Raw genomic sequence first — 22,139 nt, 5'->3', positions numbered from 1 at the left:
ATACATATTCATCCAAAATGTATCATAATTATGAGTGATCCAATAAAATGGTCTTTCCCTCAAAATGATAAAAGCAAAGAGACCTTATTCTGCTATAGAGGTGCAACCTGCAGAGACTGATACTAACAAGGACCCAAATTGTGCTTCCATGTTTAAGTATTTCTTTCTCCCTCTTTCCTTTTGTCATGTTTCAGCTAACTACAGAAAAGGAATCTAATGTACAATACCCAATTCTGTTCCATCCTTATATGCATACATCCAAAGGCATGCGTAACAGATACCTTGTATTTCAAAATTAAACAAACAAAACCACAATGCTGGAAAACTGATTTGTCTCAATCTTGGAAATAACAAATAACAAAGTGAAACCTTTACAAAGAATTGTTCTGATTCTATTTATATGGTAATTAATTGACTTTTTGAAAAAAATTACAAATCATCGTATCATCAAAAGAAACCAGAGCCCCCAGAAAGGTGTATCACATTTCTCTGATGACTAATGAGATTGGACTGTTGTCTTTCCATATATGTATTAGTAATAATTATCAATTAATGGATAATTATCTATTTAAAGATGAAGTTACCATTTATAGAAGAATTGATGAAATTTTGTGACTGCTTAAGACATTTAACAAAATGTCAATAGTTGCTACTTCAGATCAAGAAGAGTTAGGGGCCGGGTGCAGTGGCTCACACCTGTAATCCCAGCACTTTGGGAGCCCAAGGCAGGCGGATCATGAGGTCAGGAAATCGAGACCATCCTGGCTAACATGGTGAAACTAAAAACACAAAAATTAGTTGGGCTTTGTGGCACGTGCCTGCAGTCCCAGCTACTTGGGAGGCTGAGGCAGGAGAATCGTTTGAACCCGGTAGGCGGAGGTTGCAGTGAGCAGAGATCACGCCACTGCATTCCAGCCTTGTGACAGAGCAACACTCTCTCTCAACAAAAAATAAATAAAATAAGAGTTATGATAAATACCTAGTCAGGAAAAAAAAAAACAGAGAGTAAGAAATATAAGCTTTGAAGAGATTTGATGGGGATGTTATGGTCTTCGGTGTATTTCTGTTTTTAAAAATTCCAATGATTGTTAAAATGAAAGGAGAGGAGTAAATGAGTATAAGTATCTCTGCTAAATCAGCAGATCACAAAATGTTATACTCAACACAATAAAATCAACAGTGTAATGTTCAAAAACATGAAAAGAAGGCTGTCTTCCTCTCACTTTACACTTGAATGGTTTTCCTGCTAAATGGCTTTGACGAGGAGTAAGGGATTCTATATATAAATGGGCATATATATGAATGGCTTTTTTGAACCTACATAATGCAATACCACAAACACTCTGATCGCCACATCTTGTCACTTCTGATTTAAAACTTCAAGTACCTCTAAATTCTACACAATCTTCTCGTCTTGCTATTTAATAATATTAAATAAGTTAATTTTTATTCATACCTCTATAAGTTTAAAAGCATTTTAAAAATCTGACAAATTTCTCATTTTGCATATACCAAAAGCCTAATTTTTATTTTAAAAATCGATGTATTTTTAAATATGTATTGTTAACATCATTATTAATTCCTAACAATCAATGGATGGTATAAATCGCCATTTTCTTATTTCCAGTCACCTACTTCTTCACTTAAAATAGTGAAAGCAGAGTTTGGTTTTTTAATGAAGAAATACAGATAATACATACCATGTACCTATCATGTAAAAGTTTTTAGATTAACAGTCAAAAACTACTGTAGATTCCTGACATTCCTAAAGATCTCTGGAAAATTCTAAATCCTTGGGCACCGTGGCTCACACCCATAATAATCTCAGCACTTTGGGAGGCCAAGGTGGGCAGATCACAAAGTCAGGAGTTCGAGACCAGCCTAACCAACATGGTGAAACCCCGTCTCTACTAAAAATACAAAAATTAGCCGGGCATGTTGGCACCTGCCTACCAGCTACTCAGGAGGCTGAGGCAGGAGGATCGCTTGAACCCAGGAGGCAGAGGTTGTAGTGAGCCAAGATTGCACCACTGCACTCCAGCCTAGGTGACAGAGTGAGACTCAACCTCAAAAAACAAAAACAAAAAAACAAATTTGCAAATGATACTACAGCACATAGCTTTCCCCACAAAATTCAGTAAAGTATGATAAAATTTTAAGTAATCCGTTTCAGCCCTCTATAGTTCTATAAATACTACTGGACTAAAGCAATTTATAATGCCACTAAAATAAATCTGGGCATGCAAATAAACTCTAAAGTCCATTAAGTTGCATCATTACAGTAGTCACATTAACCTTACCTGCCTGTGTAAAATCAGAGCAATGCTTCCAAGTGCTGATGACAGTCACTGTATAGCACACAGGCCATTATGATAAAGAGGAGGATGGTGGGCAGTGCACAGCAGGTGGAAGTTGGATTACACTAGCAGTAATCCAAATGTGGTCATAGTTATAAAATGGTTTGATACAAGGTTGCTGGGGAGCCAGCTATGTTCACTCATTAAACAACTTACAGTGTATGCTTCAGCAAAATCACAAATTTGGGGATCACTAGAGCAATTTAAATCTTGAATGCTACATCTGGAAAGGCCAAGATTTTTTAAACCACTCAACTCATATGAATTAACCTGATTAAATAACTTGGAAAAATACCTGCAAATCAAAAGGTACTATAAAGACCCAGGAAATACATTTTCCTGATTTATCATTTTTGGTACTATTTACTTCAAGGAATACAGGAAATTAGGCTCTTTGTTTTCTAGCCAATTCCAGTATAATTGGCAAATAGAAATTGTGTATATTTAGGGTATACAACTTGATGTTTTGATATATAAATTAGACTCTTAATAATTACTTGCTCATAACACTTTACACTCTCACAATAAACAAACAAATAAGTAAATAAATAAATGTGTTCTACTGTTTCATACCTTCATGCCTCTGTCTATGGTAATGCCCTGCCTGAAACAAAACCCTCTATTCCTTTCCATGGGACAACTCCTCCCTCAAGTATGGGAAACCTTCTCTACTTCCTTCATGTTCCTTTCTCAGTGTTCTCATGATTTTTACTACACACTTCTATTAGAATACTTGGAACATTGTATTATAATTAAATATTAATATATGTTTCCTAACTATACTCTGACAGAGATGATGCCTTTTTAGGTCCTTTTGAGATATTACCTCTTTATTCAAGCCATAGTATAATAACAGCTTCCTTTGAATACAGTACCAGGTAAAAGCATCTCATACCTAATTCTGTGTTAGTGTCATAGTCGTTTCCAGTAAAGTTGTTACTATTTGGCTCCAATATGAGGTCATTTCTCACCTCTGGGCTTTATCATACCAAACTATAACCACATTTAGTCAAACATTTAGATCTTTGCTAATTTCCAGTTAGCCCCTATCCATATGTTCCTGTTTCACAAACCTCCTGGATTAGATCAGTCAGGAATAGCTGCTGGCAGCTGTTTGCCATTCAATTTTGCTACCACTAAAGCATGTGAATATTTCATTGTTTAGGCATTGTAGAGACTCTCAGCAAACATTACTCTGGGTTCTTGGATTAGAAGAACATTTGTGGTAGGCAAAAGGTAAATAATAAACCACAATGCTACTCAACCAGTGACCTAAAAGCCTTTTGACATTTGACTCTATTGCTTACTAAGTCACTGTACATATAAACAAAGATCCAATCCTTTGTTTCTACTACAAATTTACATTTCTAAAACACAGTTCTTCAGTTATTTGGTTTATTTAATATAAGCTAAAGTAAGGCACAATAGTTCAGTGGCTTGTAAACTAACATAAAAATAAAAAGTATCAGAATATGAATTAATCTGTTGCTGACATACTAAATACAGCTGGATGTGTCATTTAATTTAACCTGTCAGAACTCTATTTTCCTCCAATACAAGATGATTATACAAATGTCAAATAATGGACCAATATTCAAGAATCTTCAGTTCTGCATGTGTCAGAAACAAAAACAAATATATTATATTCAAAGGCATTGGCTAAATGCCTTTTACAAGTCAGGCACTATGTTAGGCATGTGAGAGAAGATGAGTAAGTGCCCATTACTGGGTCCTTCGGGGGTTTAAGATCAAGTGGGAGAAACCAATATAAACAAGCAAAAGGAATGCACAATTAGCTCCTTGAAGACAGGGATAGAGCTTTACTCATCAGTACCTTCTCTGATGTATTGAATGGCTGATACACTGTGTGTAATGAAAACATGTTGAATCAATAAACCAATCGATTCATTGATCAAGTGATCAAACTGCAATAATTGCTCTAATGAAGGTAAAAAGAGTGCAGTTAAAGAAGGGATTAATTCCAACTTGGTGAATCTAGGAGAACCTCACCATGAAGAGGCTTGGGCAAGGCCTTGAAAAATGAGTTCAACTTGGGCAAGTTGTGATGGAATGAGGGACTTTGGGGACAGAGTAAGGGCAGCTTTTCTGCACTACAATACGGTCCAACAATATCTCCTCAGTCTTGCTCTCCTCTGAGGTCCATTTCCTTTGATGGTGGCTGTCATCATCTCACTAGCAGCTAGCTTCCCTCAACAAAATTTTGGCTGAGCGCAGTGGCTCACGCCCTTAACCCCAGCACCCTGGGAGGTTGAGGGAGATGGATCACTTGAGGTCAGGAGTTCAAGATCAGCCTGGCCAACATGGTGAAACCTCATCTCTACTAAAAATACAAAAATTAGTCAGGCATGGTGGCGCGTGCCCTGTAGTCCCAGCTATTCAGGAGGCTGAGGCAGGAGAATCACTTGAACCCAGGAGGCCAAAGTTGCAGTGAGCTGAGATCGCACCACTACACTCCAGCTTGGGTGACAGAGTGAGACTCCAAGTCAAAAAGAAAAGAAGAAAGAAAATTCAAAAGGCACTTGGTAAATATTTGTTCAATGAATGACCCAACCTAGTGGGGGTGGAAAACAACAAAACCTTCCTTTGGTTATCTTCAGTACAGCTGGTAACATTTTCAAAAGGACTTAAAATGCCAAGGTTAACAAAACTAAACAGTATATTTAAACACACACAAAGTCAGGCTTACATAGTCCATTTTCCGAATCTATCTTTATACAGCTAGTTGGTTTGCTCCAGGAGTTGGATCAGACCATTCTAAATTCCTAAAATAGCTACATTCTAACCCCAAGAGATCTATGTGTACAGTTTCCCAAGTTTCTTACTTCCTAGTTCCTAAGGCTACACTAGCATAAGGGAACCACTAGGTGATCCACCATGTAAGAGCTAACTAGTCTATTTTGACAAGACTTAGATCATGCTCTTTCCCCTCAGTATTCCTCTTCTTATCTAAGCTGCTTGGCAAGACAAGGGCTGAGAGACTCAACGACATTCCTTGACCTTCCCTCTAATCAAGTTCAGAAATGGCCTATTTTTCCCCATTAGAGGTCCAAAAGAATAATAGTACCCCATTAAAAAATGTAACCAAGCAAAAATCCATACTTTCATTCAATACCTAGAGATGTTCTACTACAGTTCACACTATCACAGGCAGCATCTCACTTAGAGATTCTTTTCATACCACCTCAAACTTATCTGCCCTTCAACAGTAAGGAAGGAAAAAATGCTTTACCAATTGTGAAATTCACCAAGGGAACTATGCCCTCTTATCTAACTTTACATTGTTAAAAATTTTAGTCCTTTAATAATAAAATGAAACCTACAGATAACATTTTTCAGGAAAAACAGTAATGCTCTAAGCACTGTAAAAAATTAAATGTGAGAAAAATACTTTGGCACTTAATAATATTTTCATGTCTCTGGGGAAATACTAAATTCAGAAACCTGATAAATGGATTTTACTATGCCACATTTTAATAACATTTTATAATTTTACAAGATATATTTTCTTTTTACTTTTGTGCTGCTATCAATATTTTTCTTACATCTTTCTATTCCTATAGTCTTTTCATTTTATTTACTTCTCTTGCCTCCTTTATTTCTTTCCAACTAATTTCAACTATAAGAGGAAAAGAGGCTGAGCACGGTGTCTCACGCCTGTAATCCCAGCACTTTGGGAGGCCGAGGCAGGTGGATCACCTGAGGTCAGTTTGACACCAACCTGCCCAACATGGAGAAACCCCATCTCTACTAAACATACAAAAAATTAACTGGGCGTGATGGCGAGCGTCTGTAATCCCAGCTACTCGGGAGGCTGAGGCAGAAGGATCGCTGAACCCAGGAGACAGAGTTTCCAGTGAGCAGAGATCGCCCACTGCACTCCAGCCTGGGCGACAAGAGTGAAACTCTGTCTCAAAAAAAGAGGAAAAGAATATTTCCACATTGATTATGTGTATAAATTCTTACATCTAATCCAAAAACAAAGATATGTTAAGAAAGCAATTCCCCAAATACAAATTTTTATGTTATCAAAAAAAAAAGAAGTCATATTAGGAAAATATTTAGTCAAATAAAAGCAAAGAAGTCTCTCTTCTCTTACCCTCCTACCTTACTTTTTAAATTGTAAGACTTCTCAGAACCCTCACAATGTGCCAAACAAATCTCTAAGTGGGAGACAATATGTACACCTAAACTTTTCTAACCATGGAATTTTTTCTTCCTCAGTAAATCATGTGGAGTATACTTTAAGAACTGCCTTCCTCAATTTAAAAAAATCAAGAAAAAACAAATTAATATGGGTATAATACTCAAAAGGTTTAAATATTAGAAGTACTGCAAAGAAAGAACAACATCATACCATAAGACAAAAAAATAGAGGTAGCACTCATTTTATTAACAATCCAACTGTGAAAACTAATTGGAGGTGAATATGTAGGAAATGCCCATTTATCTTGCAGAAGTATTTCAGAGAAAATCAAAATATGGACAACAATATAATACTATGAAAATATATATGAATTTGGAATGGCAAATCCCTTTACTTTTGAAATCACTCTAGTAAAAATGAAGGGATAAATAAGTCTATACTATGAAAATACAAAGTGGTTATTAACCTAGACAACTTCTACACATAGTTCAATGCTTACCTCTTATCATTTCCTCCTCCTTTCTTCTGCTTTTCAATGTTCCCATACCACCCTACCTGTGGTACCATTGTTATTGTACTGTATTGCAATAATTCATTTTATATTCTGATTTCCTGTCTAGACTGTAAACTCATTGAGAATAAGGATCATATTGTATCTGAATCTGCATCCCCCAAGTTCTAACACTTCATGAATTATTAAAAAGCTTATAGTTACTAAATTAAATTCAGTAAACATTCATAAGGGTAAACTGAAGAATCCCAAATTTTGAAATAGTGGAGTCATCATTAGTGTTACTCAATTTGCCTTCTCATTATGATATAAATAGCCAGCACCTGGCACATAGTAAGCCCCCAGTAAATGCATGTAGAAATAATTACTCAATCAATTAATCAAAGTTTGACTACAAATTTAGATCTTAGTAGAAGGGGGCTGCACACTTCCAAATCAAGGAACAACTCTTGAATCACTTGTAGCGTTTGTATCTCACTACCTCTGCCTGATCCTACCTAAAAGCTGCTGTACTCAAGCATGGCTTCTGATTGCTGAAAAATGATGGCCAAAGCTAACTGTCTCCCTCCCAGGCCTCAAACACAGAAAAGTGTCTTCACAATGCAGAGCACTGCACCTGCCATCAAGGGACATAAAATTCTAGCACTAAGACACTTGCCTTGATTTACTGTAGCCAAAAGAAACTCTTATAAAATGTGAAGAAATAGCTGCTAACTGAAAAAACTCAGAAATTTCAAAACCCCAGCAGCTCTGAAAATCTGAAATCATTTATTTTTGCAGACAAACACAGCCTAAGTTAACTTTCTATACTTAGCACTTTTGTCTCCCATCTAGACATATGTCCATCATTTCTTTTTCAATATTCTTTCCAATTAATTATATTATACTGTAAACCCATTCTTCCTACTTCAATTTCTCTCTGTTTTAACCTACACACAGCTTACCTTTCCCAGATGGTATAACTGAATACTTAAAAAGTAGACAGAATTCTGTCTCCACAAAAATGCCCAGAGACACAGCATTCCTTTTAAGTCACAGCAATTACCAATCAGCCTAAAGGCCATCTAAATTTTAAAGTCTTCAGAGAAAAGCATGACAGGAGAATGCTCCAAGTATGAGTTAAAGACTCTTTTCAACATCCAGACTATGACTTCTTTGTGGGTTTATTCTCCCACAAGAGAATGTGGGATGTATTATTCTTTTACAATTTGCTTAGGAAGGATGTGTAAGTTCTCTCCAACAAGGGCTCTGGAATATTTTTTTTTTTTTTTTTTTTTTTTTTTTTTTTTAGTGAAGACTGCATTTAACAGAAATTCAAACAGAAGCATGAATTAAGGCGTAATTTCAGATGTAGTGAAAAGCTGTAATGTCCATTCAAAGTAATGAAGGCACACGGCATTAATCTCCTAAAAAGATTCAAATGCTATGAGTAGAGCAATTCTATTTCTTAGTGGGAACAAATTAAGATGATTTCCCTTACAGAAATTGCCATAATTACAAGTAATTATCTTGTACTCTCTAAATTTACCACTATAGCACATTCTGCAAATATCATTCCCTTCAAAGACTTTATTTGGAAATACAGGAGAGATTGTCGCTCTGTGAATTGTGCTACAGATCTCAAACTGATTGTTTAACAGTACTACACAATATATGTAGTAAAGACATGGCATTCTGAAGTTGGAAGAGCTTGGAATTCCAAATACACGAGAGTCCCTTCATCAGGTAACTAATATTACCCAAAGGAGTGCAAACAAAATGAGAATGGCAAACATTCAAAGATAAACTTGAGTCAAATGTGGGCTTATGCATGAAACAATGAGCAGAATCATTCTGATATGCATGGGGCAATCATGAAAAATATGTAAACAGCTGCTGTAGTATTTATAAAAATCCTTGCAGAGCCAAATAAAATCCCATCATTTGCAGCCTACTCAGTTTTTCATTTTCTTTTAATAAGAAAATGGGAGAAAAACCAGTTACTCATTGGGCATTAAGAGGAGAATAAGCATGTAAAAACCTAATTTCACCATCTTTGGGGCCAATTACTGTCTGGATTTCAGCTGGCATTTGAAGTCTATTCTCCAGCCAAACTGAGATTCCGTACCACTGTAAAAGGAAAAAAAAAAAAAAAAAAGAAAACACGCCCAGAGCTTGCCTTTCCTCTTCTTGTTGCCTAGAATGTCCTCCTCATCTCTGCCTGGTAAAAATCAGCCTACCCTTCAAGTCCAGTTAAAACACGATTCTACCGTGAAGACTCTTTTGGTCTACTCATTCCTACCCCCAATTCCAAACACTTCATCTCCCATCCAATCTAGCTGTGACCTCTCCTTTAATTCACTCTCCAGAGAACTTTGTGCCTCTCTGGTGACACTTAACATATGTCACCTCATATTTCAGGTATTTGGGCACTTGCATTATCCCCACTTCTAGACTGTAGCCTGAGAAATGCACTTTATTCATATTTGCATCTCCTGCAGCTATAGTAAATGTTTAATAATATGATCACTTATGATAAATTTGAGTTTTAAAATTATTCTAATTTAGAAGCATGTCATTGCAACAGTCTCTAAAATAGCTACACAGTCTATTAAGGAATAATATACATTTTAAACTCTAAACAAATATCTGGTTTTATTTAACAAAAACTGTACAATTTCATATTAATGTTTAAAACTCATCCATGGTAAGATTATACCTCTGTGCCTATTAATCTTACCTAGTTTATTTGGTCAATATAAACAGTAACTCTACTTGTATATGTAAGTACACATAGTCAATAATGTGTTAACTTAAGATCCCTCCTTTAACTGTTATCTCTTACAGTTAGAATTTTTATGCTTACATTTTAAACAAAAAGATAAAGAAACGTACTAAGTTTCTCCATATTTTCATCTTGTTTCAATCAATGTTTAAATATCAGTAGTACAGGCCCAGCACTTTGGGAGGCCAAGGCAGGCATATCACTTGAGGTCAGGAGTTCGAGACCTGCCTGGCCAATATGATAAAACCTTGTCTCTACTAAAAATACAAAAATGAGCTGGGCGTGGTGGCATGCACCTGTAATCCCAGTTACTTGGGAGGCTGAGGCAGGAGAATCACTTGAAACCAGGAGGAGGAAGCTGTAGTGAGCCAAGATCATGCCACTGCACTCCAGCCTAGGCAACAGACCGAGACTCTGTCTCAAACTAAACTAAACTAAACTAAACTAAACTAAACTAAACTAAAAACTAAACTAAACTAAACTAAACTAAACTAAACTAAAATAAAACATAAAATACATACCAGCAGTAAAATATATTGATTTGTTAATACTTTAAAAATTAGCTTTAGGAATTTTACATTCTCATTCATTCTTAGTTCAGTATGAGACAATGCAAAGATATATTACAGATTCACCCTAAAAAATAAAGTCACCGAGTTTTGCGCAAATTAGCACAATTTGCCCACATTTACAGTTATTTACTGGAAATATTGGTTCTATAATAGCCCAGTTCTTCTAAATTGCCTGTTTCATGAATACTATGAATAGGACAGCATTTATATAGTTCATTAAAATTTCTTGAGAACCACAGCTAGCATCAGAAATAATTAGAACAATGACAAGCATATGCAGTTATGATTTACTTATCAATGAGATCTATTTTGTATTTGTGTAAACTGACAAACTGTTTACTTTTCACTTAAGTTATTCTACCTTTATTGATGATAATCATTAATTTTTCTTCCCTTCTCTTGGTCCTTTGCATCATCTACAGTAACCTAGAGCTAATACTCCCTTGAAATTATAAAGTATGTGAAGTGTGTGGTCAACATCCTCTATCTCCATTCTCAACTATCTTCTTCTCCTGTCCCCCAAAAACACAGACCCCTTAATGTTGTTTCTTGACTACCCAGGGTCCCCACCAAAGTGGGCCTGTCATAACAGTTCGCATAGTCACTATGGTCTTGATGTTTCATGAATCCTCCCTACCAGCTACATCAAGTGGTTATATGGATCCTGTTTCTCAACATCTTGCTGGATGACTGGCCAGCAAAGATAACAAAGAGCACACAAATGTTACTATCAAATTTGCATTTTACTATGAATTTTTAAGGCCTCAGCACAAAGGAATTTTAGAAAAATAAGTTATAGAAAATGTATCTGAAAGCAAATAAATTTCTCAGTATCTTCAAAATATACTACCTATAAAACTGTCTTGTCTTTTTTTTTTTTTTTTTTCTTTGAAGATGGAGTCTTTTCTTATAAACAAACCCAACCCTAGATTGCAAACTCCTAAAGAAGCAGAAGCAGAGAAGCCCAGTGGATACAGCCCTCCCCATTAAAGTACCCAGGTCAAGAGCCAGCTTCTGAATAGCTATTCAGAAGGGATACCCAAGGGAACCAGTTTACCTTTCTGCTACTCTGCTTACTAGTCTGCAAAATCAAATGCTCCTTACGGTTCTTTTCCTCTTAAAAAGGTTTTAGTCTAAGTATTATAAATACTATCTAGCAAAAGCCTAGGCTTAAACAAGAAGGATTCTCTAAAATAAATAATATTTGTGTCACTAAAAATAACATTTTAGTTAATTAATACAGAACTAATTAATATTTAAATAAGTATTAATTATGTATTAATCGCATGGGTTCCTTGGTCATTTCTTCTTAAAAGCAATTGCATATGCTCTCCAGGATATGTAATTCTACCCTTCACATAAACCTCTAATACTAGTTCCTTCCACCACGGTTTTGTATTGTGTGTGTTTCAATAAGTTATTGGAGGGAAAAAAGGCAAGTCAGATACACCAAAGCAAAAATCAGAAAAGGGGAACCTATAGTGGCATTTAGCCAATCATTCAAAATGTTTTCAGTTTCTGACAAGGATCCTCAAATATATCTAATTCTTGGTCATCAGCACCACAATAAATATTATCTTACTTATCAAAAGGTCACTTATTTACCTACCTCAACTATTTAAAACATAGCCTAAAATCAGAAAGTATAAAGGGAGAACAAATGTCAAGCTTTTTGAGCTTTCTTAGTTTAATATGTAGATAGCTGATGAATTTACATGACAACAGCATTACTTTCAGCAACATAGAAAGAAAAATAAAAACCATACAAAGAAGACATAAAATTATTTTAAAAGAAATAAAACATCAATCTGAGATCATTTAGTATAGAAATAAATAATTCTACATTCCTTAAAAGCTCCTAAAGATTTACTGTGTTAGAGCAGTAGAATAATTCATGCTTGTGATAATAATACTGAGTAATCAGGAGAAAGTTAAATCATGCTTAGTACCTTCTGTTTAAGAAGGCAGAAAATATGTAATATATTTTAGAAAACTTCACCTAAAAAAATGGCCAGGTATGGCGCAGTGGTGGCTCATGCCTATAATCCCAGTACTTTGGGAGGCTGAGACAGGCAGATCACTCGAGGTCAAGAGTTCGAGATCAGCCTAGCCAACAAGGTGAAACCCCATCTCTACTCTCCATTCCACCCTCTGTTGCCGGGGGCGGGGCGGGGGGGGGGGGACTAATTATTAAGCGGTAAAGACTCAAAGTCTACCAAAATGATCATGTATCCACCATCACTCACTGTGACATTTTCTTTTCAAAAAAAACAACGATCTTACTTATGCCTGAAAATCTCTACTTCATAAACACAGCTCCCAAAATATCGAATACTTCTGGATTTCATCCTTACCTTCTCCCCTCTACTATCTTTATAGGTTCAAGCCTATATACATCGAGTGTTTGGAAGAGTGTGTGTCCCAACAATCAGTTCCCACAAAGACCTCCCGCCTCCCAACGCCACCAGGCCCCTATTCCAAACGTCAACTGCTCCATAACTCAGGCTTGCCTCAGCATCTGTGCTTCTACAAGTCTCAGCCACCCAATATGATGTAAATCTAAAATATTACCTCTCACAAAGTAAATGGTGCTGGAAATATGGGTGCATTCATGAATGACCATTGGCTTACTAACCAGATATTAGATAAATTTCATTCTTTAATAGTTCAAATTGAGAGATATCTACCAGTAAAAAAGCTTATATGCAGCTTTGACAAATGCCATCAAGCTTATTTCACGAAACTTCTCTAAAAATGCTGTTTATTATAGCAGAAGGTATAAGTCAAAGAACATAATTTTATGTCTTTTCTTAAAATGAATGCAAAAAGGACAGAATACTCAAAATAACAATGACAGAACACCCTAATAGAATACTCTAAATGGCAAAATGTGCTGAAAAGGGAATACAGTTAAAGGATTCTATCGTGTGAGAATGTGAGAACTCCTCTTAGCTAGAAGAACCTAAAAAGGGTGGACTAACAAGAAAGTTCAGGACAAAGGTTTCCTATAAATCCTGAAAATGTCAGTTAAATTATATAATTCTTATAGCTTTCAATAAAATGACATGGTTTTAGCACATCAATAAAAGCAAAGTCTTAAAGCTGAGACATACATTGTTATTAATGATATAATGAATTCACTGTAGAAGCTGAAGCTGACAGGGCCAGCCAGGATTTCAGGTTTTCCACAGCATGTCATCACTGTGACTGACTAGCAAAATGAAGGTGGCTGCTGGCACCCTTTCTTGAAGTTGGGCCAATTAAACTCTGTAGCCTCTCACACTGGCAATGTTTACTGGCTAGCTCCTGTACAGTAAAGGTGCCAACTCAGATTTCTTCATCACTGACTTCCTTCACTTCTTGTCGAGTCTATCAACTATTCCCAGCTTCTCAAATGTTCCTGGAAGTAGTTTTCTATAGATGATCATTCCCTACCAATTTTACAGAATCAAAAATATTTAGGACTAAAAGGAATAAAGATTTAGTCTGGTGGTTTACAACCATGGCACTCCTGCGCTGATACCATGTGATCAGTTGTGAGTTGTGTCACAAATAACTGTAACTTTCCCATCCCCTCCCCCTGCTTTTAATTGAAAGGAAGTTCACATAACACAGAATTAACCATTTAAAGTGTTAAATTCAGTGGCATTTAGTACATGCACAATGTTACAAACCACGACCTCATAACTGTGACTTTAATTTTAATGGGTGCATAGTTAAGATTATCCCTTTAATGAGTCCCCCGCATTACTAATGAATAAGTCACCCTCACTTATATTCAATATTGCATTTCTGAGAGGGTGATAAATCGACAGACACAAATTTGCAAGCTTAGCATTTCTAATAACTGGCCAGTCAGAGGATCTTGCCAACTGACTGAAGATCACTGTGCATCTCATCCCATAAATATATTCATCATTTATACACTCATTCATTCAGTTCCTCCTCTGTGCCTACGCCCTCAAAACTTTAAACTGATAGAGACAGACATACTGACAGCTTCAGTACAGGGCTACAACTGTGGTCTATAAAAGTATAGTCAAAGGAGGGTATGGCCATCTATGCTTGGCAATAGAAGAACTGCTTGTAGAAGGATTCACTAAGGAGGAGAAGGCTGAGTTAGTTCTTAAAGTATAACCAGTAACAAAAGGAAGGCAAGTTAAGAACATGAGGAGAAGGCACTCTAGAAAGGGGAAAGAAACAGTGAGCTGTGTCCAGCTAGACCATAGAGTATTATCATACTACGAGGAAAAACATATTTAGTACTTTTTATATGCAAAGAACTCTTGTAAGCATTTTACATTATAACCACAGAGTCACACTAAGAGTTAGGTGCCATTCACATTAAACAGTTGAGATCTCTGAAGTACAGAGAGGTTAAGTAACTTGACTACACAGTTGCCAAGAGGCTGGGTTAGAATTCAAGTCCAGGCAGTCTAGCTACAGAGTCCATCCTCTCCATCACGCTACAACCTATACCACAGTCTTCTTTTTCATCTTCTTCTTTTGAATAAAATTAATTGTTTAAGGTGGATATCTTCTGATGTAAACTACAATATGCCACAACACACTGAAAGTGAACAAATGACTTCAACAATGAGTGGGCACCACTAAGAATCCCTTTGACCTTTCAGCAAATGAAAGCTCAAGTGGCAAACTATATCAGAAGATCAGTAAAGCTTATTTTACTTCTTATTCTTTTAATTTTTTTTTTCTTTTTGAGACAGAGTCTTGCTGTGTCACCCAGGCTGGAGTGCAGGGGCATGACCTCAGCTCACTGAAACCTCTGCCTCCTGGGTTCAAGCGATTCTCGTGCCTCAGCCAGCTGAGTTGCTAGGATAACAAGCGTGCACCACCATTCCCGGCTATTTTTTGTATGTTTAGTAGAGAGGGGGTTTCAGTATGCTGGCCAGGCTGGTCTCAAACTCCTAGCCTCAAGTGATCCACCTGCCTCAGCCTCCCAAAGTGCTGAGAGTACAGACATGAGCCACTGCACCCAGCTCTTATTCTTTTAGAATATAAAAATACATAAAAACATAAGTTTTCAGATTTTCCCATATGCAGTCATTTTCCTGCAACCATCCCCTCTCAACCCAGCCCAGTGTATGCTTATACCACTTTGAAGAACATTTACTAGACAAGGAAGAAACAGGGTAGGGCTTTAAGAAGGTGAGTAATATGAACAGATGTGCATTTTTTGTTGTTGTTGTTTGGGAGTTTGTTTTTTTGTTTTGTTTGAGACAGGGTATTGCTCTGTCACTCAGGCTGGAATGTAACGGCATTATCACAGCTCACTGAAGCCTCAACCTGCTGGGTTCAATCAGTTCTCTCACCTCAGCCTCCCACGTAGCTGAGACTATAGGTATAACCAGTGCACCTGGCTAATTTTTGTTTTTTTGGTAGAGATGAGGTTTTGCCATGTTCCCTAGGCTGGACGTGTGTTTTTTAAACAATTACTTGGAAGAATTAGAGGGGGAAAAGGAGGCCAGAAAAAGAAAATTCATTAGGATGACATTTGCAATAAATCCAGCAAGTGATATAATGAGACACTAACTATAACAGTGGGGAGTCAAATGTGAAAGATTTAAGTGACTCCCCCAAGGCCAAGGGTCAAGAGATCCACCAGAACCAAAACCTGGGTCTCTTGGTTGCATTGATCTGGGAATGGTGTATAGAATGGATTTGAAGAAAGACCACTATAATGAAATTTCTAAGACTTCTCTTAGTCTTAGAATAAGTATTACTTATTCTAAGTAGAATAGAATAATAATAATAGAATAAGACTACTTTTGTCCACAATATTTATTTTTAAAGTCTGATTTTATACTATTAAATGAACTGTGGCCCAAAATGAATAATATAATAATACCAACTAGCACAACATTCTGGCAAGTAATTAAGTAATTTAGTATAGGCATATTAAAATTTAAGACTTAGCCTTATAATACAGAAACAAACTACTCCATCATAGAGAAAGCGTAGGGACTTGAAATACATTCTTTTGTAAAAGTAATAAGCTATTCTAAGACACAAATCTACAAGACGTAATCCTCACAAACGAGCTTCCAAACAAGGCTTTTAAATGAAACTCCATCAGAGAAATCATTTGAGAAGCCAGATTCACATTTTATTAATGTGACAAGTATAACAAGATAAATATATCATATGACTCTCAAATGACATAATTAATGTAGTTTATGTGACATATTCCTATTAATGGTCTTTTATTATGTGTGAACAGTAAAATAACATTAGATAAGCAATGAAGAAATCCAATCAGCAGCAGCTTTCCTGAAGGTTTTGACTGCAGTCTTATTTACACAGTGTTATCTGATACTAATCCTTGGATTTTAAAGAGCAGAAATAGCTTCAGAATTATAAACAAACGTGTTCCTAGGAGATGAGCATTTTAATTACTATCATTTCTGCAAATATAAGATAAAAATAATGTGATGCATAATATAGTCTCTTGACTAAAGGTAAAAACAGGGGACAGTATATTTTTCCAGGCCAATAAGGTTATATGAATAAAACAATCATGACACTGGATGGGGTACCTGGTTGACAGAGCCTGGTACTATGTTTTAACCATGACTTCCACTGAGATTTTGCCAAAAGTGTGATTTCCCCCTTCCTACTATTGTCTACAAAAGATTAGAAATGAGTGACAAAATATTCTGGTTTTCTTTAACAATCCACTACAGTCTGCATCTATGAATCAACTGAAATATAAGAAAGCCTAAAAGTACAGGTTTTAAAAATAGTTCTGATTTACTTTTATATCAAATAAGTATATATTGAGCAACTATATTATCCTTGGCACCAAAAAAAGAATTGTAAAATATGGTTCCTGAACTCAAGGAGTTAAGTGTAATGAGGAGGCAAGATATATACACAAATAGAGATATATGCACAAGGAGACCAAAAGATTACAACCAATAAAAGACAATCCACTTACAGAGGCACAGACTCTAAATGCTCCAAGAATTCAGAGGTAGGTAAAATCACTATGTTTTATTTTTCTCAAGAGGAAAGGGGAGCGGGAAGAAGAGCACCTTGGTGTCAGTATCTAGAAGTGAGGGAGCAAAGCTGTGCTTAACTTTCGTTTATTGGAATCATCTCAGCTTTATCTTTCTTGGATAAAAATCCCTGGTCAGAAAAATTCCCAAGTATAATGGTAAATAACACATTTTTTTGAAGTAAATAAGGCCTGGTCCAATCCTAGCTGTGACCCTACCATGCTATGTGACTGGGTAAGTCACTTCACCCCTCTAAACCTCAGTTTGCTTATCTGTAAAATGCAAATTATAACACCTATCACCTCACTGGATAAGAATTAAATGAACACATATAGGCCTATTAAAGATGACTAGCATAGAACAAGTGCTTTTAAAATTATAGCTGTTTATCTGTATGGTATTAAATGCTATTGTTAGCATGACAAGATTGGATTAACTGCCCAGAATCTTGCTTTATTTTAAACCACTTTTTTGAGGTATGATTGACATAGAAAAAGCTGTATACTTCTTTTTTTTAAGACAGAGTTTCATTCTTGTTGCCCAGGCTGGATTGCAATGGCGTGATCTTGGCTCACTGCAACCTCTGCCTCCCAGATTCAAGCGATTCTCCTGTCTCAGCCTCCTGAGTAGCTGGGATTACAGGCGCCATCACTACACCTGGCTAATTTTTTGTATGTTTGGTAGAGATGGGGTTTCACCATGTTGGCCAGGCTGGTCTCGAACTCCTGACCTCAGGTGATCCGCTCGCTCGGCCTCCGAAAGTGCTGGGATTACAGGCGTGAGCCACCATGCCTGGCCAGCTATACACATTTAATTTATACAATTGAACGAATTTGGACATGTAAGTATACACTTGTGAATCTTGCTTTTTAGCGCAATTACATAGCTCTTGGTGGGAGACCTACTGTGCTCTAGAAGACTGGGACCTAAGGTCCTCATTGATACTGGGGGCAGAACATGATTACTTTTGTTCTGACAGTTTCTTTGTGAAAAGGTTGCAAACCCTAACTGAATATTACAGACTCACATCTTTAAAAAGCTTGTTTTAGTATTTAGATTAATCCAGCAAGTAAGCAGAGAAAAGAAAGGAGAGAGCTCCCCTTCAATCATATACCCCAGCTGCATGCTCAGTTAGAAACAAAGATATCTAGAACCTATAATCATTCTCTTACAATGAGCCTAGAATTTAGAAAAGCCAAAACTAGTAGTGACTGACAGGACACCATGATAGCAAGCACCACAAATGCTGCTTGGGGCAGCACTCTTTGGATGATCTTCCTAGCTTTGTTAAAATCACACCAATGCAGTATCACTTTTCATCTGTAGGGTAAATGGTTTTTAAGAAACCGTTTGGTTAAACACATGGCATGTGACTGTACCACTACAAATGTGTTAGCAGACCCAGCCAGAAACCATTGCATTGATCTGATCATGTGAGCATTCTGGCAAGAGGAAGAAAATAAACCTAATCTTTGTGAAGACTTACTGGTGCCCTACCAGAGTAGGATATCTAATCTCTTCCAAGGGAGCTCCCATTTCCAATGTAGAAGAAGCAAGAATTGTTCTCAAGCTACCACCAAATAATCACATAGTATTTGATGGCTCAGCTTATTTTTTAATCTTCTATGAACTCTGAAGAATTGTATCTGAATCTTTACAACATGATGATATGAGATTATTAATACAGTGAAAAAATACAACCTTCTGGTACAGCAATTTAAGCATCACGGAGTGAGTAAATACTGCAGAGTGAATCCTAACACTTGAAACAGAATCTTCCAGAGTCCAGAAATCCACCTGACTGCCAAGAATAATACTTCCGTGGTTCAAGCAATACCAGTACCCAGAGGGGTTTCCACAGACATAACCACATGAGTTACTGCATATTGGGTAAAATAGAAAAAGCAGACGTTTATGAATGTACAGTTTGCAGACATCTTAAGGCTACTCATAAACATGCAATTTACAAATATAGAAGAAATGGGGGACTTTAGGAATACGCAGCATCTGTTTAAATTGCTTAATTATATGGTTTCTTCTATGAGTTTTCCTCATTCTGTCTGTATTGGGGTTGGAGGTGGGGGTGGGAAATATATGGGTCTCTCAACCAAAGTAAATGAAATCAGTCTAACTGAAAAAAGCTCTATGATGAGAACTATTATAATATGTGAAAGATTCTTGACTTCAAGATGAGGTAGAAAAGACAGGGTCAGAGGACAAAATCCCATCAATTAGATATCAAAGAAAACCTTTCAATTCACCAGGCTATGCTGAGGCAGGGTTTGTTAGATTCTCCAGCAATAAAACAAACGCACAATATCTTCTCATGCACCTCACACGATTTCTATTTCAGTTCTGATATAAAACACGGTATCACACGTCATGCCACAAAGAAAAGAGTCAGTTTAGCTAGTTCAAGTAAAACCCAGGCAGCTGCTAACAGAGACAGGTCAAGGCTGGGGAGGACCACAGCACATTCAGTTTGCTACGTTTTCCTTCAGAAGAATGTCAATAAAACTCACGGCCAAATGAGGTATTTGAAGTTTAAAAAAAAAAAAAAAAAAAAAAAAAAAAGGCCTGTTATGCAGTGAACAACTGGGTTCACCTAACAGTTAGGGGCAGTCAGACAAGTTAGCAAAAGGGAGCCCTAGCCAAATGTACGGCAGCCAACAACTTGAAGAAAGCTGTCTTTCTCCCTCGACGTCCTAGGGTAGGGACCAGTCCCACATTTAGAAACGTTATTTCTGGGACCAATAGCAATTTATTTTGATAGAACTGCTGGATTTTTTTTTCTTGAGTTCTCAACAAAGGAGCCATATTAGGAAATAATCTCACAAAAAGCAAAGTGCCCCCTCCCCCTTTTCCCCATGATCGATTCACACACGCTGGTGCACGCTGACACGCACAGACACACGCCCGTGCACAATGGCCAGCGCAGGCACTCGCACGGGCCCACGAGGCCTCAGGAGCCCCGTAGGCTGAAGGCCCGGCTACGGCCAGCCCCAGGCGCTCAGGCAGGAGGCCCCTCGGCCCACTGCCCCGGAACCAGCTGCTGGGCTGGTGTGCTGGGGCTGCTCGCCCCCCAGCGGGGCCCTGGGGAAACAGCTGCCAGCGGCTCCGAGCCTTTTAACCCCTTGGGGAAATAGGTGTTATAACACCACCTGCGGGGCCTGTGTCAGGGGTGCAGCCTCAAATCCACTCCCGCCCCATGCCCCGCCATGGGGCAACACCTAGCAGCTCTTGGCTGGCTCCTGCAAAGCTAATCGTGTCGCTGTCTGCACAGGACTTTTAAAGCAAACGGGTGTTTCTGAGCTGTCACCCCTGGGGGTCCACGCATATCACGAAGGAAAAACTTAGAGGGCAGTGAATGCAGACCAGACTTGGTAACTCGTCCCTAAGGGACTGATTCAAGTCCTAAAGGGACCAGGGCTCTTTGGACCAGCTGGCCCAGCGAACTACGGAAGGGGTGGAGAGACCTGAAGGCAACCGCCCCGTGTCACCCTTCCCCGGGTTGGGCTTTGGGGCCCCGTCCCCTCTCCAGGACACTTACCTTCTTCCGGGGCTGCCATTTCATCATATTTGTAAAGCCGATACGTGGAACATCAAGATGTTGGCTGGGGGCTGGGGGCAGATGCAGGGCAGCGACGACTGCAAGTCATGCTGCCTCCCTCCCACCCCCTAATTCTTTCCCATATTCACTGCAATGGGAAAAGCCCCAGGAGAGTCCAGTCTTTTCGCCTTCAGTTCAATGAAAAGTATCCCCAAACCACGAACACACTTCCCACCAGGCTAGGAAGTCCCAGCAGCCACCGGCGTACTCCTGCCAGAGCGGGGCATTTTCCCGGCCGGTGTCTGCAAAAGGAGCCTGCGGCAGGGTTCTCCGAGCTGACTGCAGAGACCCTCCCTCAGAGAAGAGAGCGAGAACGCGAGCTGCTACAGAATCCCAGCCGGGCTTCTGCCATCCAAACCCCTTTTGGCGAATTCTCCTCTTCTCAGAAAAGATTAGACAAGCAATCAAACCCTCACGCGCAGCCTGGAGCAATTCCCACAATTCTGGGTGTATTTCTCGTTTGTAAAATTTAGCAAAGAAAATTCCAAAGATCTGTAATCAGAGCTTCTTTACGCTGTTTTCGCTTCCTTCTTGGATAACTTGGGAAAAGGATCTGCCCTTCTCGAAATGCCTACCTTCCCTGAACACTGTAAATAGGAAAACTTGGTTTGTGTGTTTAGATTTTTTTTTTTTTTTTTTTTTTTTTTTAATTCCCAAGAACCTTAGTGGGGAAAGGCTGGAAGGAAATCCTGCAAGAACCCAACTCCACAGCTCAGTCTGCACTAATGACTTCCTTCCCTTCAGTGCGAGCACAGCCAGCCCAGCTCCAGCCACACAGAGCAAATGGTTTCTGGGTCTTAGTGCCACGACATCTGCTCCAATACAAAAAGTAAAGCATGCAGTTTCAGAGGCACCCAACGGCTCCTAAAGAATCAAAGCCAAAAACACCTACGTGGTCAGGAAATCATTTCAAAAGACATACTTAGACTTGTAAGGCAGCCATATCTAGAGGGAAAAAAAGGAAAAGGAAAGTACTCTAGGCCAAAATCTTAATTTCTGATTTGAAGAAAAAAGATTTGAAGTATCTGACAGAATAAAATATTTTAATCAAGAATTTTACCCCCAATGAACTTTAATAGATTCCATTTCCTTCTCTAAATTTAGCACTAATTTCATTACTATAAAAAATATTTCTCTGAGG

The 22,139-nt window shown here is 37.9% G+C and overlaps 1 protein-coding gene across 1 annotated transcript in view; it reads right to left on the bottom strand.

The window, feature by feature from the left end:
• The window catches only part of TTC28 (tetratricopeptide repeat domain 28), a 475,930-nt gene extending 454,039 nt beyond the window's left edge, over positions 1-21,891 (bottom strand). Inside the window, exon 1 of the mRNA XM_030915124.1 lies at positions 20,939-21,891. Coding sequence (XP_030770984.1) covers positions 20,939-20,965 — 27 coding nt within the window. The 5' untranslated portion in view covers positions 20,966-21,891. The remainder of the gene's footprint in view (positions 1-20,938) is intronic.
• Between the last annotated feature and the right edge of the window lie 248 nt (positions 21,892-22,139).

This window comes from Rhinopithecus roxellana, chromosome 13, assembly GCF_007565055.1.
Source record: "Rhinopithecus roxellana isolate Shanxi Qingling chromosome 13, ASM756505v1, whole genome shotgun sequence".
Taxonomy (NCBI): Eukaryota; Metazoa; Chordata; class Mammalia; order Primates; family Cercopithecidae; genus Rhinopithecus; species Rhinopithecus roxellana.
This window is presented reverse-complemented; position numbering and strand designations above follow the sequence as displayed.